The sequence below is a fragment of the Ovis aries genome, chromosome 1 (genome assembly GCF_016772045.2).
Source record: "Ovis aries strain OAR_USU_Benz2616 breed Rambouillet chromosome 1, ARS-UI_Ramb_v3.0, whole genome shotgun sequence".
In the NCBI taxonomy this organism is placed as follows: Eukaryota; Metazoa; Chordata; class Mammalia; order Artiodactyla; family Bovidae; genus Ovis; species Ovis aries.
In genome coordinates this window covers 21,792,021-21,807,033 of record NC_056054.1, presented here as the reverse complement: position 1 = coordinate 21,807,033, position 15,013 = coordinate 21,792,021, and the positions used below count along the sequence as shown (strand labels likewise).

At 37.1% G+C, this 15,013-nt stretch overlaps 1 protein-coding gene across 5 annotated transcripts in view; it reads left to right on the top strand.

The window, feature by feature from the left end:
- Positions 1-11,836, top strand: part of STIL (STIL centriolar assembly protein) — a 53,963-nt gene extending 42,127 nt beyond the window's left edge. The window contains exons 15-18 of one of the 5 annotated variants that reach the window (XM_060400027.1): positions 542-752; positions 1,838-2,088; positions 6,085-6,164; positions 10,335-11,836. In XM_060400027.1, coding sequence (XP_060256010.1) covers positions 542-752; positions 1,838-2,088; positions 6,085-6,164; positions 10,335-10,366 — 574 coding nt within the window. In that variant the 3' untranslated portion in view covers positions 10,367-11,836. Of the gene's footprint in view, positions 1-538; positions 753-1,837; positions 2,669-4,824 lie in introns of all 5 variants that reach the window. The other 4 variants (XM_060400024.1, XR_009596652.1, XM_042247658.1 and 1 more) reach the window with 4 other exon arrangements.
- The last annotated feature ends 3,177 nt before the right edge of the window (positions 11,837-15,013 follow it).

Below are 15,013 nucleotides of genomic sequence, written 5' to 3'. Positions count from 1 at the left end.
GTTGAAAGAAGCAAGAGGACATATCCAGTTAACATTTTAGAACATCGAGGAAGTAAATTTTTAAAACGTCCCTTGAACAGTGGATAGGATTTTGATAAGAGTATGCCAATTTAAAAGCATTAGAACAGTAACTCTTGGCTCCAGGGCATTTGAAAATACAGTAAATTGGGGCGCTCCACCAGTTCAGAATCTCTGTGGGAAGAAGTCCAACCAGTTGTGTTTTTTAAAACTTTACAAGTAATATTGATGGTGGTGTTAAGATTGAGAACTATTGCATAGTAGACAAAATTTATGGGCAGAAGAATTCAGAGTATTGTTCATAATCCAATTTGTTCAGAAAATAAAATAAAACAGGGAGCATTGATTGAAAGGGACTGGCTGAAAAGCCAGGTTGACTACCAAGTTTCAGAGAGCTTTGACTGGTATAATAAGGAATTGTTTTTGTTTTATAAACCATTTAAGATTTGTTTGTTTTGTTGTTGTTGTAAAACAAAATAACAGAATTAACTAACAGTTACTTTATATATGTCCTTTCAAGCAGCTCTTCTCCACTTGAGAGAAAAGAACCTGATGTACCTGTATTCTTTCCGAATCCCCTGCAAGCAGAGTGTGTAAGCATGTGCTTCCAGAGTGGACCAACAGAGGGTGCCACTAATAGCTCTGGAACATCAGGGGAACCCAAAACCGAGCAAGTCGTGCAGCCCTTGCCTCATCAACCATCAGATAGCCAGCAACTATTCCAGGATGTGCTGGTAAGAAAATGGAAAGCATTCTGTCTTTTGTGAGATGGTGATTAATCTAAGGTACACTAGTTTAGCCTTTCCCATCTTTAAACTGATGGGGACCTTGCTAGGAAAAAGATTTTCCCCTAATTCAAGTTCGAAGTTAGTACCAGAAAAAATAAGCAAGAGTTTGCAGGAGGTTTGAAAATTGGAGAGTAATAGAATATTTTTGATAATATTTGCTGTTTCAGCTCATATAAGCAGATTTTTATGGAATACTTAGCTTAGTCTAAGAAAATGAACCGAGTAAATTGGGTAATATAAAGATGAACATGACAGTCTCTGCCTTTGAAAACTTAAGGGAGATAACATATGCTTACCAGTAACAAACAGCTAAAGAATGAGCAGTACTGTAAGCACAGCAGCACACAATAAAAAGGAGTTGATGTGTGGCAGAAACCAACACAATATTGTAAAATGTAAACTGGGACTTGGAGGTCAAATGACCGTGGCTGTCACTTACAATCAAATTGTAGATTTTAGAACACTACATTTATAATTGAAGACTAATTAAACATACTTCATAGGGCCCTAAGTATTAATCAGTTAACATGGATTTGTTATTTGCCTATTAGGTCCTACACTGGTGCATGTGCTCAAGGGAATGAAATATGCTTTAAAGTCAGGAAGGCAGAATTACAGGTCATTTTCATTCAAAGTGAGAAAAGAGGAGTCAAATTCTGAAAGTAACATAACGGTTACACTTAAAACTCTAAAACATTATCCTTTTTCAAATGAAAGCATGATTTTAAACTTGTTTATAAAGATTTCACAATAAATCCTTGAAAATACTTGAAATATTACTCAAATGATTTTAAATCTGTTGGCTTTAAAATGAACAAGTTCTGAACAAACATTCTAAGTTTTCTCTAGGATTTTCATTCATTAGAATGGACTTCTTTTATAAAAATTCCATAAAACTTGGCAAATGTACTTGATACTTTGTAGAATTTAGCAAGATAATTTTTTTACTCTGGCATTACTTAACAGTATTATTTGTATTCTTGTTTCCTAATAGTGATTTTCAAATACGTCCCTTTTTCTTCTTTCATCAGAGTCAAGGGAACCACTTACCGAATAACTCCCCCAAAGTAACCGAGGAGCCATCTACCAAAGCAGTTATTATCAGTCATGAGTGCACCAAAAACCAGAATGTTTACCATACTAAGAAAAAAATACATGATTCAGGATCGGTGGACAAAGAATGTGTTCTTAATGCAACTCTTAAGCAACTTAGAAGCTTTGGAGTAAAAATTGATTCTCCAACTAAAGTGAAGAAAAATGCACATAAAGTGGATCATGCCAGGTAAGTTTAAACTTTGTTTTAAAAGATTAAAAAAAAATGTAAATGCATTGCAGCTTCCTCATGAAAAAAGGTATAAGCCTGCCATTCAATTCAACTGGCTTCTGATTTATTCAGGGTCTATGTTGACATGTATGTGGCAAATAAGAAATCATATCTACCCTATAGAGGTTCCATTTTAGTAGAAGATAGGTTATATACCTAAGTAATTTGAGAGACATAGGGATAGCTCCTGAGTAAAGATGCCAACAAAATGCTCTAGGAGTCTTAGAGAAAGAGAAATGAGCTGTTACTTGTTTTTGGTGTCTCGAAAAGTTTTCCTGGAGGTGATGGGGTCTGTGTCAACTACTGGATGTACAGTTAATGCAGTTGTCATCTAAAAGGCAAAAACCTTTCTTTTTGTAGGACTGTGTTTTGAAGACTATAGTTATATGAACTTTACTTATTCTCACCAGTTCCAGCTGGCCATGTTCTTCTGTTCAGATTTCTTTTCATCAAAGATCAGCTCAACACACACTTGCTTTTAAAGAACATAAAATCTGGAAATTCTGTAATTAAGGCTAGTGTTGTGCTTAGTCACTCAGTCATGTCTAATTCTTTGCGACCCCATGGACTGTAGCCCACCAGGCTCCTCTCTCCATGGGGAGTCTCCAGGCAAGAATACTGGAGTGGGTTGCCATGCCCTCCTCCAGGGGATCTTCCCAACCCAAGGATTGACCCCAGGTCTCCTGGATTGCAGGTGGATTCTTTACCATCTGAGGCACCAGGGAACCCAAAATAAGGCTAGTATGTTTTCTGTTAATTATTTTTGATATTTTTAAATATAATCTCATGATTTTAAAAAAAATCAAATAAAATGCATGAATATCAAATAAAATACAAAAAAACCCACTTCCTAAACTCCTTCTAAGTTATTTCTCTTAACTATTTCTTTGGTATTCTTCTAAAAATGCTCTACACATGTTCAAGTATGTATCTGTGTGATGTGTTGCAATTTATGGGTTTTTTTGCCTAACATAGATACTTTCTGGGTATATGCAATTCTTCCTCATGCATTTAAACGACTACAATATTCTGTTGTGCCCATGTACTATGATACAGTGAACTCCAGTTCTCTACTAATGGATTTTTAGGCCGAATCTCTTATTCCTTATCTCACACAGTGCTAAGTGAACATCATTCTACAGGTACTTCTGCAAGTGTCTTTGTAGGGCAAATTCCTATAAGTGATGGGATCAAAGGATGTGTGCATCTGAAAGTCTGGCAGATGTTGCCACTGCCCCCGAGAATAGCTGTACTAGTTTATGCTCCTGCCACCAGTGCAGTGAGGCTAGCATTTTTGAAGGTCTTATTTCAATACTCTTAGGATAGAGGCTCTATTACATCTGTTAGAATGCTTAAATCAACCTGCTGTCTTTGTGGAACCCTTACATTTGGTATGGCTGCTTGTGGGGAACAGTTTTTAAGTAATGTATTTCTTCATAGTGGCCACCCTTTTTTAATGTCTTAAGTGTCAAACATTGAAATTAATAAATTTTCAGTATACAATAAACTTGATACAGTTTTTACATGCCTAGAATGAAATGGAAAGTAAAGCCATTTGCTCTGTCAGTATGGGGTGGTCAGATTGTTTTAATCAATTCTTCTGCCCTTTACTAAAATGAAAATTTATATTATAAATTTATACTATAAAAATGATATAGACTCAGGGTTGGAATTTTAGAAAATGAAGAAAATGTCGTTTGAACTCATAACACCCAAAGGAAATTAGGAAACATAGTTGAGTTTTACTGTATATATAATTTTGTTTACTTTTCTTTATTTACCATTATAAAATAGACATTTTCATTTAGTATTGTGGGCTATTCCCATTTTTGAAATTCATTTATCTATATGGTTTGAAACATCCATATATACCCATAGATAGAATTTTAGTTTCATGTACGATGCTTTTCTCAAGGAAATGAAAGCTGAAGTGAAAAAAAATTGTTTTCAAAAGCAGTATGTTAAATTAATTATTTCCATAGAGGGGTAAGCTGGCTAAAATGTTAGAATAACATAGCTATATCTTCACATGAAAACTTTTTTTTTCGAAACTTTATTTTATTATATAAATTGGGTAAAATATTATAGTGCTTTGGGAGTAGAGTTTGATATTTGTTTTGTTTCCATTACCAAAGTAATGTAAGCTTATTTTGGACACCTTAGAAAATTTAGGAAAGTAGACCAAAACAAGTAAACAAACCATATTCAGAGAAATTCCTTGGCAGCCCAGTGGTTAGGACTCTGTGCTTTCACTACTGAGGGCCCGGCTTCCTTCCCTGATTGCAGAACTCAGATCCCGCAAGCCTCGAGGCTAAAAAAACCCCCCCAAAAAACATATTCATACCAACCAATTTAATTTATTATTAAAGAATTTGTTTTTGTATTTCTTTGTATTTTTCTAAAATTATTTTAACATCAGTCATTTATTGAGTGCACGTAAAGTGTGAGGAACTATGCTAAAGGTTTATGCAGCATTATTTCAGTTGATCCTTGCAATAATCTATATGATAGATACTCTTATTATACATGTTTTATGAATGAAGAGGGCCTTCCCTGGTGGCTCAGATGATAAATAATCTGCCTGAAATGTGGGAGACCCGAATTCGATTCCTCGGTTGGGAGAAGGCAATGGCAACCCACTCCAGTATTCTTGCCTGTAGAATTCTATGGACAGAGGAGCCTGGTGGGCTACAGTCCATGGGGTCGCAAAGAATCGGACTCAACTAACCAACTAACACACATACACACAGACATCAATGAAAAAATTAAGTACCAATTTATTCAAGGCCCAACACCTGTAATTTTAAACCTCCTCTTCTAACTCCAAACTCCGTAGTTTTGTTTTTGGTTTTTACTGTTTTGCTCTATGCTTTCTGCTTGTTTAAGTTTTTGGTAGGCTCTTATAGTGTGTACATTTTGCTGCTCTGTGTTTTGACCATACTGTATATACCCCACCCCCAAAATATTGGTCTTATATTGAAAAATAAGCATGTTTTCAAAGTTGTTATAATGTTTTCTAGGCATCATCGTTAATGGGGATTTAATAAACCAGTAAGTGGAACATAGTATTTGTTTACTTAACCCTTTCCCTCTTGTCAGAACTGAGTCAAAGCGTTTTCAGTGTCTTACTGTCTTAAATATTGCTGTGATAAACATCTTTTTGCAAACATTGCATTTTTTAGGTTTAATATTATTTTTTCAGAATAGAATCTCAGAAATGGAAAGATTAAGCCAAATGGTAGGAAAATTTTAAGGCTGTCACTATACTGCTTTCTGAAAGAGTAAGATTTACAGTCCTATCAGCTATATATGTATTAGTAGTTCAGCAATACTTTCACTCATTTTACCAGTAAATATATTTTATATTTCACTCATTTTACTTCAGTAAATATATATATATATGTATATATATAGCTTCTGCTGTGAGCCAGCTCTAAGAAATACCATAGTATATAAGATACCCTAGGAAAACTATCTTCCCCTCATAGATCTTAAAGTTCAGTAGAGAAGATGCACAGGTAAGTAGTCCATTATAACATACTCTGATAGGAGACGTACCTAGCGTATTTTCATACTGTTTTATAATTATCCTATATTAAAATTGATGATTTTTAAAGATTTGTGCTAATTTAGACCAATAATTGTTATCTTTAATTTATATTTTATTGATTATAAGTGGGTTCTATATATTATTGTGATTAAACTGCACTGAAACTATGTCCCTAACACGTACGTCGTATTTTTGTTGTCGATAGTCTTGGGCTGAGAGGAGACTCCAGGTGTAAGACTATCTAAAGCCCGCCTAATTCATTCCTGTTTCACGGTCTGTCTCGAGCTTAGTGTTTTAGTGTAAATCTCCTGCCACATTCCAGTTGACCCACCTTTGGCATCTGCAGAATTCCTTGCTATTACTTTCGCTTGTGACGTTCTTTTTCATCTTACTGCTTGCCACAGTCCTCCTTATCCTGTAAAGTGGAACTCAGATGTCACCTTCTTTGTCAGTGTATCCAGGACCTCTCACCAGATTATTGATGGTTTGTATCTCAGAATACCTAGTTTCTAATAGATTATACAGCCTGTTCTTGTGATGGCCTTTCCAGCGAGATAGTGAGTTTTATCTGTCTGTGAATCCTCATTGCCTCTGTCACACTTGGTGGGCCTGCATGGATTGCTAAAGGAATGAAATCCCACCTACTGGGGTCATCACTGAAGTTTACAATGAATGCTTTACTCTTTTAATACCTCTGTAATACTTACTGTCAGTATTTATGGCCTTGTGTTATCTTTTAACACATATTGGTATACTATAGCTGATGTGTGAAAAGTTCAAAAGGCAGTTGTTTAATAGATTTTTCCTGCGAAACAGTGTATAAATTGTAGTTTAGTATTCCAGGAAAGCAGTCTTATAATCCTTGTATGCCCATTGTTTTTCTGATTCCGTAAACCAGCTAGCCTTTGTCGTTGTACCTATGTGAAAACTTACTTCACGTTCCAGTTCTGGACTCCAGGAGTGTTATCCTCCAGCCACAAGAGTAGCTGAGACAGGGGAAGCAAGATTTCCTTTCAGCCTTCCAGATCCAGAACTCTGCAGATTAAGAAGGTCCAAAAGCAGGAAAACAAAAGAGAGTCCCAGACATACCTAGGAATTGTAGGGAAGATGGAGGACCAGCAGCCTCTGTGGGCATATTCCCAACTGGAGTGACGTTTTGATCTATTCAAAATAGATCTTAAGGAGTCTCTGTAGTTACTTTGCTCTCTACTTGGAAACATATGTGTTCTCTAGTTGAAAACCCTGCACAGGGTAAGTAGGAGATAACTAATTGGGATTCAAAGAGGACAATAAGTCAGGGTTGATTTTCATCTTTAAGTAAGTTGGAATAATTCCCTTAATTATTGGCATGTGACTCTCATACTCAAACATAAATGGACTCTCATTATCCTTTTGTAACTGCACATCTAATGAGATCCTAATATAGTATATCTGTGATCAGGGCTTTTAGGATTTGATCAGTGGAGTATCTTAATTACCCTAGTGTTTCTATCCGTTGGTTCCATGTATTATTGATTTATTTTCAAAGTCAGGTGTTTCCCCCAGCCCCCAAATTGAAACTAGCTGGCTGTGTTAGTGAAGCTTGAAGAAACTTGTAAACTGATATTAGTTGTTTTCATGGATTTATATAGATCTTTTAACCATTCTATAAAAGAAGATCTGTTATTACTCAGCCATAAAAAAGCAATGAAGAAACTTCCCTGGAGGTCCAATCGTTAAGAATCCACCTTGCAATGCAGGGGGCGCAGGTTCGATTCCTGATTCCAGAACTAAGATCCCACATGCCACGTGGGGCAACTAAGCCTTGTGCCACAACCAGCGAGCCCTCGTGCTGCAGATAGAGTCTGTGCATCACAGCAAAAGACCCTGCATGACACAATGAAGGCCCCACAGGCTGCAACCAAGACCAGACAGCCAAATAGATATTTCTTAAAAAAAAGAATGAAATAACGCCGTTTGCAGCAGCACGGATGGACCAAGGGATTATCATATTAAGGAAGGTCAGACAGGTATCATATGATATCATTTATATGTGGAATCTAAAAAAATAAGAGAAATGAACTTACTTATGTAAGACTCACAGACATAGGAAATAAACTCATGATTACCAAAGGGGATGGGGGAAGGAGATTGGAATTTAGGAGTTTGGGATTCATGTATACACATTACTGTATATAAAACAGATAAACAACAAGGATCTATTATACAGCACAGGGAACTGTATTCACTATCTTGTGATAACCTATAATAGAAAAGAATTCGAAAAAGACTATAAATAAATAAAAACTGAATCACTTAGCTGTACACCTGAAACTAACACATTGTAAATTAACTACAGTTTTTAAAATGATTTTTAAAAAAAGATTTCATTCAAATTAGATCTACTATTTCTCAGTATTTAACTTTTTTTTTCCTTTTTTTTTCTCTTTTGGCCGTGCCATGCAGCATGCGAGATCCTACTAGTTCCCCAACCACGGATCAAACCCGTGCCCCCATCAGTGAAAGTGTGGAGGCCCAACTACTGGACCACCAGAGAAATCTCTCAGTACTTAGCATTTTGAATTAGAAATCTGTTTAAATTTATGCATCTACTTTTGGCGGCACCAGGCCTTCACTGCTGCTCAGGCTGTTCTTTAGCTGTGTCAGGCGGGCTACGGCCTCGTGTGGTGTGCGGGCTTACTGCAGTGGCTTCCTTTGCTGTGGAGCACAGACTCTAGGCGCACAGGCTTCGGTAGCTGTGGCACACGGGCTTGATACGTGGCTCTCGGTCTCTAGAGCACAGACTCAGTAGTTACAGCACACAGACTTAGTTACTCCACGGCATGTGGAATCTTCCTGGACCAGGGATTGAACTTGTGTCTCCTGCAGACTTGGCAGGCAGGTTCTTTACCACTGAGCCACCAGGGAAGCCTGAATTAGAACTTTTTATTTGCCTTTTCATGTTATTTACATTAATAATATCTATAGATATTATACTTAGATATTTTTAATATGTACAAATCTGATTTAATATGCAAATAGCTTATAATTTAAAGGAAATGGGCAAATAAAGTAGAAAAAAGACTTTATATTCAGAAGATATTAACACTATGAATGTATCATAAAAGAATATATCTAGATAGATTGGTAGTACCTCTTCCATCTTACTAAGACAGTCTCCAGATTTCCCTGGCTGTCCAGTGGTTAAGACTCCATGTTTCCAATGCAGGAAATGCAGGTTCAATCCCTGGGTCGGGAAGATTCCCCTGGAGAAGGAAATGGTAATCCGCTCCAGTGTGCTTGCCTGGGAAATCCCATGCATGGACAGAGGAGCCTGGTAGGATACAGTCCTTGGGGTCACAGAGTCAGATATGACTGAGGAACAAAACAACAACAAAGGGCAGAGATGCAGGCAGTGTCTGACTTGTATAAAACAGCTGAACTGCTTCGTTGGGTGCTATGGAAAGTCATAGCATATTCATTGACTAGGATATAATAATATAGTATATTATAACATATAATAGTACACAGAGGACTCAAGGGAATAGAAAAACTCTGATAGCAAAAAACAGATTGCTGAATACAGTACGTGAAACAGTGGTCATAGAGGCCAAGAGAGTCAGGCAGACCCGGCCTCAGCTTGCCAGTTGCTAACTGTTCAACTTAGGGAAATTAGTTAAAGTCTCTATTCCTTAGTTTTCTCAACTGTAAAATAAAGATAATAATACCTATTCACTCATTCACTAAATACTTATTGAATGCCTGCCTTGTGCCAGGCACCGCCGATGCTGCAGTGGCAGGAGAAACAGAAACCCCTTGTCCTCATGGGGTTTCATGAGGGAGCTAGACAATAAATAAAAAATGTGAGTTAAATATATAGACAGCCATGAGCGCCCAGGAGAAAACAGAAAAGTTGGGGAAGGGAAATGTGAACTGTTGTAATGGTGAATAAGGTTGAAATACATGATAGGGATAACCTCCCAGAGAAAGGTTTTTCTGAGGATTAAATGAGGCACTCAATGTTTAGCAGAGTGCCTGGCACATAAGACACCAATAAAAATTAGCAGCTATTATAGTATAAATGATATGCAGGAAAAGGCAAGTCAGTTAATTACTGTTAATAAAATAATACCAACCAAAGAGAGTGAGGATTATATGTAATGAAAGAAAATTACTGTATACACACACACACACGCGCACGCACGTGTGCATACACCTTCATATTCAGAGACTGGTTAATATTTTTTATTTATTACAAATGGAATCTCTTCTATGAAAATGTAATATTCTGAGCTGTATCAAATCTTGTAATGTTATATTATCAGTTGTGTTTTCTGTTTGATTTTATTTTTGTTTTACTTTACCAATATTAAAAAGCTTTACATTGTAAGGTCTTATATATGATCTTAAAACCGTAACTGATGTTAATTTAGGAAAATTAATGTGTTCCACTTTTAGTCTTTGAATCATAGATTACCTTCTAGATTATTGTATTTATCCCTTGATTGTATCTGTATGATCAAGACTTAGATGTCTGAGCACTCAGATAAAAAAGCACCATCCAGCTTAAAGCTGAAGGCCTTTTGTTACTTTCATAAAGTGAAACATATTTACAATAATACTGTTTAGTACTCAGAATAAGATAAATGATGGCCTGCCCTATTCTGTCTTTCAGTGTGTTGGCATGCATCAGCCCTGAAGCAGTGATCTCTGGATTAAACTACATGTCATTTGCTAATGTTGGCATGAGCGGCTTAAGCCCCAATGGTGTGGACTTGAGCATGGAAGCAAATGCTATAGCTCTGAAATATTTAAATGAAAATCAGCTGTCACAATTGTCTCTCACACGATCAAGCCAAAATAATGGTGATTCACCTTTTAGCCTTCTACATATTAATACAGACAGAAGCACACTGGGGCTTAGTTTAATTTCGCCAAACAACATGTCATTTGCAACCAAAAAATACATGAAGAGATACGGACTCATACAAAGCAGTGACAATAGTGAAGATGAAGAGGAGCCTCTGAACAATACAGATGGCAAGAATGAACATTTAGTGAATCAAAACCTTACATACATAGCGGAACAACTTGATTGCCAGAAAGAGCCTTCTAGGAATGCTGGTGAGATAACTAATTGTTACAACTGTGACTCCGTGGGTACCCACACAGATATGCCAGTATTGAGAAACATTACAAATGAAGTTGTTCAGCCAAAAGCAACACAGCAGTTGAATGAAAACCCCACTTTCTTATTAAAGAACCTGAAACCAAGCCCTGCAGTGAATCTCCGAATTGGAAAAGCAGAATTTACCCAGCATCCTGAGAAAGAAAATGTAAGGGACACTCCAATTTTTCCTGAAAGTTTGAAACCTTCTGAAACCTTAAAGGAAATGAATAGTATGAATTCAGTAGGCACCTTCTTAGATGTAAAGCGTCTTAGGCAGTTGCCAAAATTATTTTAAACTTTTAATCCTCCACCCTTCTGATATGAGGATGGGACGTCTCCTGAAGATACTTACAGAAATCAGAGCCTTTTGACAGTTTTGGAATTCCTAATCACTCTAGGGATCACTCTGTTGATAGCAGCTTATAGCAAAGAGCTGAACAACTGGCCTGACTGAGGTGGTTAACTGGTAGGAGGCCTAAGTGCTCTTTGTTCAGGTAGAGTTGTTAAGCATCACTGGATCTTAAAAAAAAAAAAAAAAATCCTGAGATCAGTTATTTCAATAAAGTTAGATAAGCAGATGCTATCCACCTATGAATCTGAGTTGCCCTTTTATACTGTACATTTTGAGAAGTGTTTTCCTAGCATTTTGCATCTACCCAGTACCACCTAAAAGAACATAAAGTTATTGTGACCCTGACTAAATTAGCTGAACAACCCTTTCTGAATTTAAGGGGGGAAAAGTTTTATTTTTTTTTAATAACTTGCAATCTTTTATACAAGGTGTATATATATATATTCTCTTCAGATGCACATTTGTTAAACACTGTGGAAGTAAACTTTTGCACTCTTGTGGGTTGATGTTAATGTAACATTTCAACATATAGCACTAGCCATCAAAGAATAAGAAAATTATGAGTGTGTTTTATAAACTTTGTGAGTTTTTCAAATGTTTTACTATTTTTTTAATGGAACTTAATAAAAATGTCTAGATTGACTGCTTTCCTTCATCCTCCGTTATAGCATATCCTTGTCCACTTAAAAAAAAAAAAAAAACAGCTTTGTAGACTCCCCCAAAATTCCAAAATTGATACAGAGAATTCAGGTGTACCCTTCATCTAGCAACACCCAACAATGCTATCTTACACAACCATAGTAAATGATCAAAACCAAGAAATTGACATTTGGTGCAATATTAGTAACTAAACCACAGGCCTTTCAGGTTTCAAAGTTGTTGCACTCATATATTTACTTTTTGGTGTTTAACTATGAAATTTTATCACTTACAGATTTACATAACCACCCCCACAATCAATGTGTAGAACCGTCCCATCATCACAAAGAAATTCCTTAGTTCTACTCTTAAAATACAGCCTGCCTGCAACTCCTGACAACCAGTGATCTGTTCTCCATCACTGGAGTTGTATCATTTTGAGAATGCTAATAAAAATGGGATCAGAGTATGTAATTTCTCGAAGGTGGTTTTCACTCAGCATAATGTCCTTGAGATCCATCTAACTTTTTGAGTACATCAAAAGTTGCTTCCTTCCCTCACCTTCTTACAAAATAACTTTTTTTTTTTTTTTTTACTTTATTTTACTTTACAATACTGTATTGGTTTTGCCATAGATTGACATGAATCCACCATGGGTGTACATGCGATCTCAAACATGAACCCCCCTCCCACCTCCCACCCCACAACATCCCTCTGGGTCATCCCCGTGCACCAGCCCCAAGCATGCTGTATCCTGCATCGGACATAGACTGGTGATTTGAATCTTACATGATAGTATACATGTTTCAATGCCATTCTCCCAAATCATCCCACCCTCTCCCTCTCCCTCTGAGTCCAAAAGTCTGCTATACACATCTGTGTCTTTTTTGCTGTCTTGCATACAGGGTCATCATTGCCATCTTTCTAAATTCCATATATATGCGTTAGTATACTGTATTGGTGTTTTTCTTTCTGGCTTACTTCCCTCTGTATAATCAGCTCCAGTTTCATCCATCTCATCAGAACTGATTCAAATGTATTCTTTTTAATGGCTGAGTAATACTCTATTGTGTATATGTACCACAGCTTTCTTATCCATTCATCTGCTGATGGACATCTAGGTGGTTTCCATGTCCTGGCTATTATAAACAGTGCTGCGATGAACATTGGGGTACACGTGTCTCTTTCATTTCTGGTTTCCTTGGTGTGTATGCCCAGCGGTGGGATTGCTGGGTCATATGGCAGTTCTATTTGCAATTTCTTAAGGAATCTCCACACTGTTTTCCATAGTGGTTGTACTAGTTTGCATTCCCACCAACAGTGTAGGAGGGTTCCCTTTTCTCCACACCCTCTCCAGCATTTATTGCTTGCAGATTTTTGGATCGCAGCCATTCTGACTGGTGTGAAGTGGTACCTCATTGTGGTTTTGATTTGCATTTCTCTGATAATGAGTGATGTTGAGCATCTTTTCCTGTGTTTGTTAGCCATCCGTATGTCTTCTTTGGAGAAATGTCTATTTAGTTCTTTGGCCCATTTTTTGATTGGGTCGTTTATTTTTCTGTAATTGAGTTGCATAAGTTGCTTGTATATTTTTGAGATTAGTTGTCAGCTGTTTCAGTTGCTATTATTTTCTCCCATTCAGAAGGCTGTCTTTTCACCTTGCTTATATTTTCCTTTGTTGTGCAGAAGCTTTTAATTTTAATTAGATCCCATTTGTTTACTTTTGCTTTTATTTCCAGAATTCTGGGAGGTGGATCATAGAGGATCCTGCTGTGATTTATGTCGGAGAGTGTTTTGCCTATGTTCTCCTCTAGGAGTTTTATAGTTTCTGGTCTTACATTTAGATCTTTAATCCATTTTGAGTTTATTTTTGTGTGCGGTGTTAGAAAGTGATCTAGTTTCATTCTTTTACAAGTGGTTGACCAGTTTTCCCCAGCACCACTTGTTAAAGAGATTGTCTTTACTCCATTGTATATTCTTGCCTCCTTTGTCAAAGATAAGGTGTCCATATGTGTGTACAAAATAACTTTTAAATTGTTATTTCTGAATATAAATGAAAAATGTCCTCATTCACTTGAGGACACTTGAGAAAATTCTTCTGCTAAAGCTAAATTAAGACATCATAGCCTTATATAAAAACTTTGAGATGTTAACTGCAAAGAAACGGACTTTTGGTCTCTATATACCCAGCTTGGGCCCTCTGAGATGATAATCTGATGAACCAGTCTAGCCAGCCAGCCAGAGTGTGGTAGCATGACAGCTCTCTGCTGTCCACAGGAGCCAGGGACCAGTTGGTGCACATTTTCCTGTTGCGTTGCTCTTTGAGGTTAAAATTCCGATGTAGAAATGTCACTGGTGGTGATTCTCAGTGTTTTGTCCCCATGGTCATCATTTGGGACTTTGGTTATTCTAATAAATATTTTCAAAATCCACTTATAGGTTTCAGTAGAATGAAATTTTAAGTAATGGAATTGTGAACGCCACTTTAAGTGCATTCTGTTTCATTTTAGCTATCTGTTTCACCCAAGAAGTGAAATTTATATTATTTTTTAAGATCTGAGAGAATGCTAATTCACTGACAGCCTCATTAACTCTACCATTATCACTGGGAATCCTGTAATTGTCACATGAAACAAGAAACTATCCGAACAATGAAAACTGAAGCTGAGACTTTATTTAAAACTAATTTATTTTTGGCTGCACTAGGTTTCATTGCTTTGTGTGGGCTTTCTCTGGTTGCAGTGAGCGGGGTCTACTCTTCATTGCGGTGCACGAGCTTCCCACTGTAGCGGTGTCTTGTTTTGCAGTACAGGCTGTTGGCTTACAGGCTTCAGTAGTTGCAGCTCACGGGCTCTAGAGCTCAGGCTCAGTAGTTGTGACATGGGTTTAGTTGCTCCACGGCATGTGGCATCTTTCTGGACCAGGGATAGAATCTGTCCCCTGCATTGGCAAGTGGATTCCTAACCATTGCACCAGCAGGGAAGTCCTGAAGCTGAGACTTTTTAGGCAAAATCTAATTCCATCACTTCTGTTACCACATTTAATTTAAGATTTCTCATAAGACACTTTAGCAGTTTTGGAGATTGAATTTAGACTGCAGATTAATTCAAAAACACATGTCTCCTACTAACTAGATGGGCTTCCCCGGTGGCTTGGTGGTAAAGGATCTGCTTACCAGTGCAGGAGATGCGAG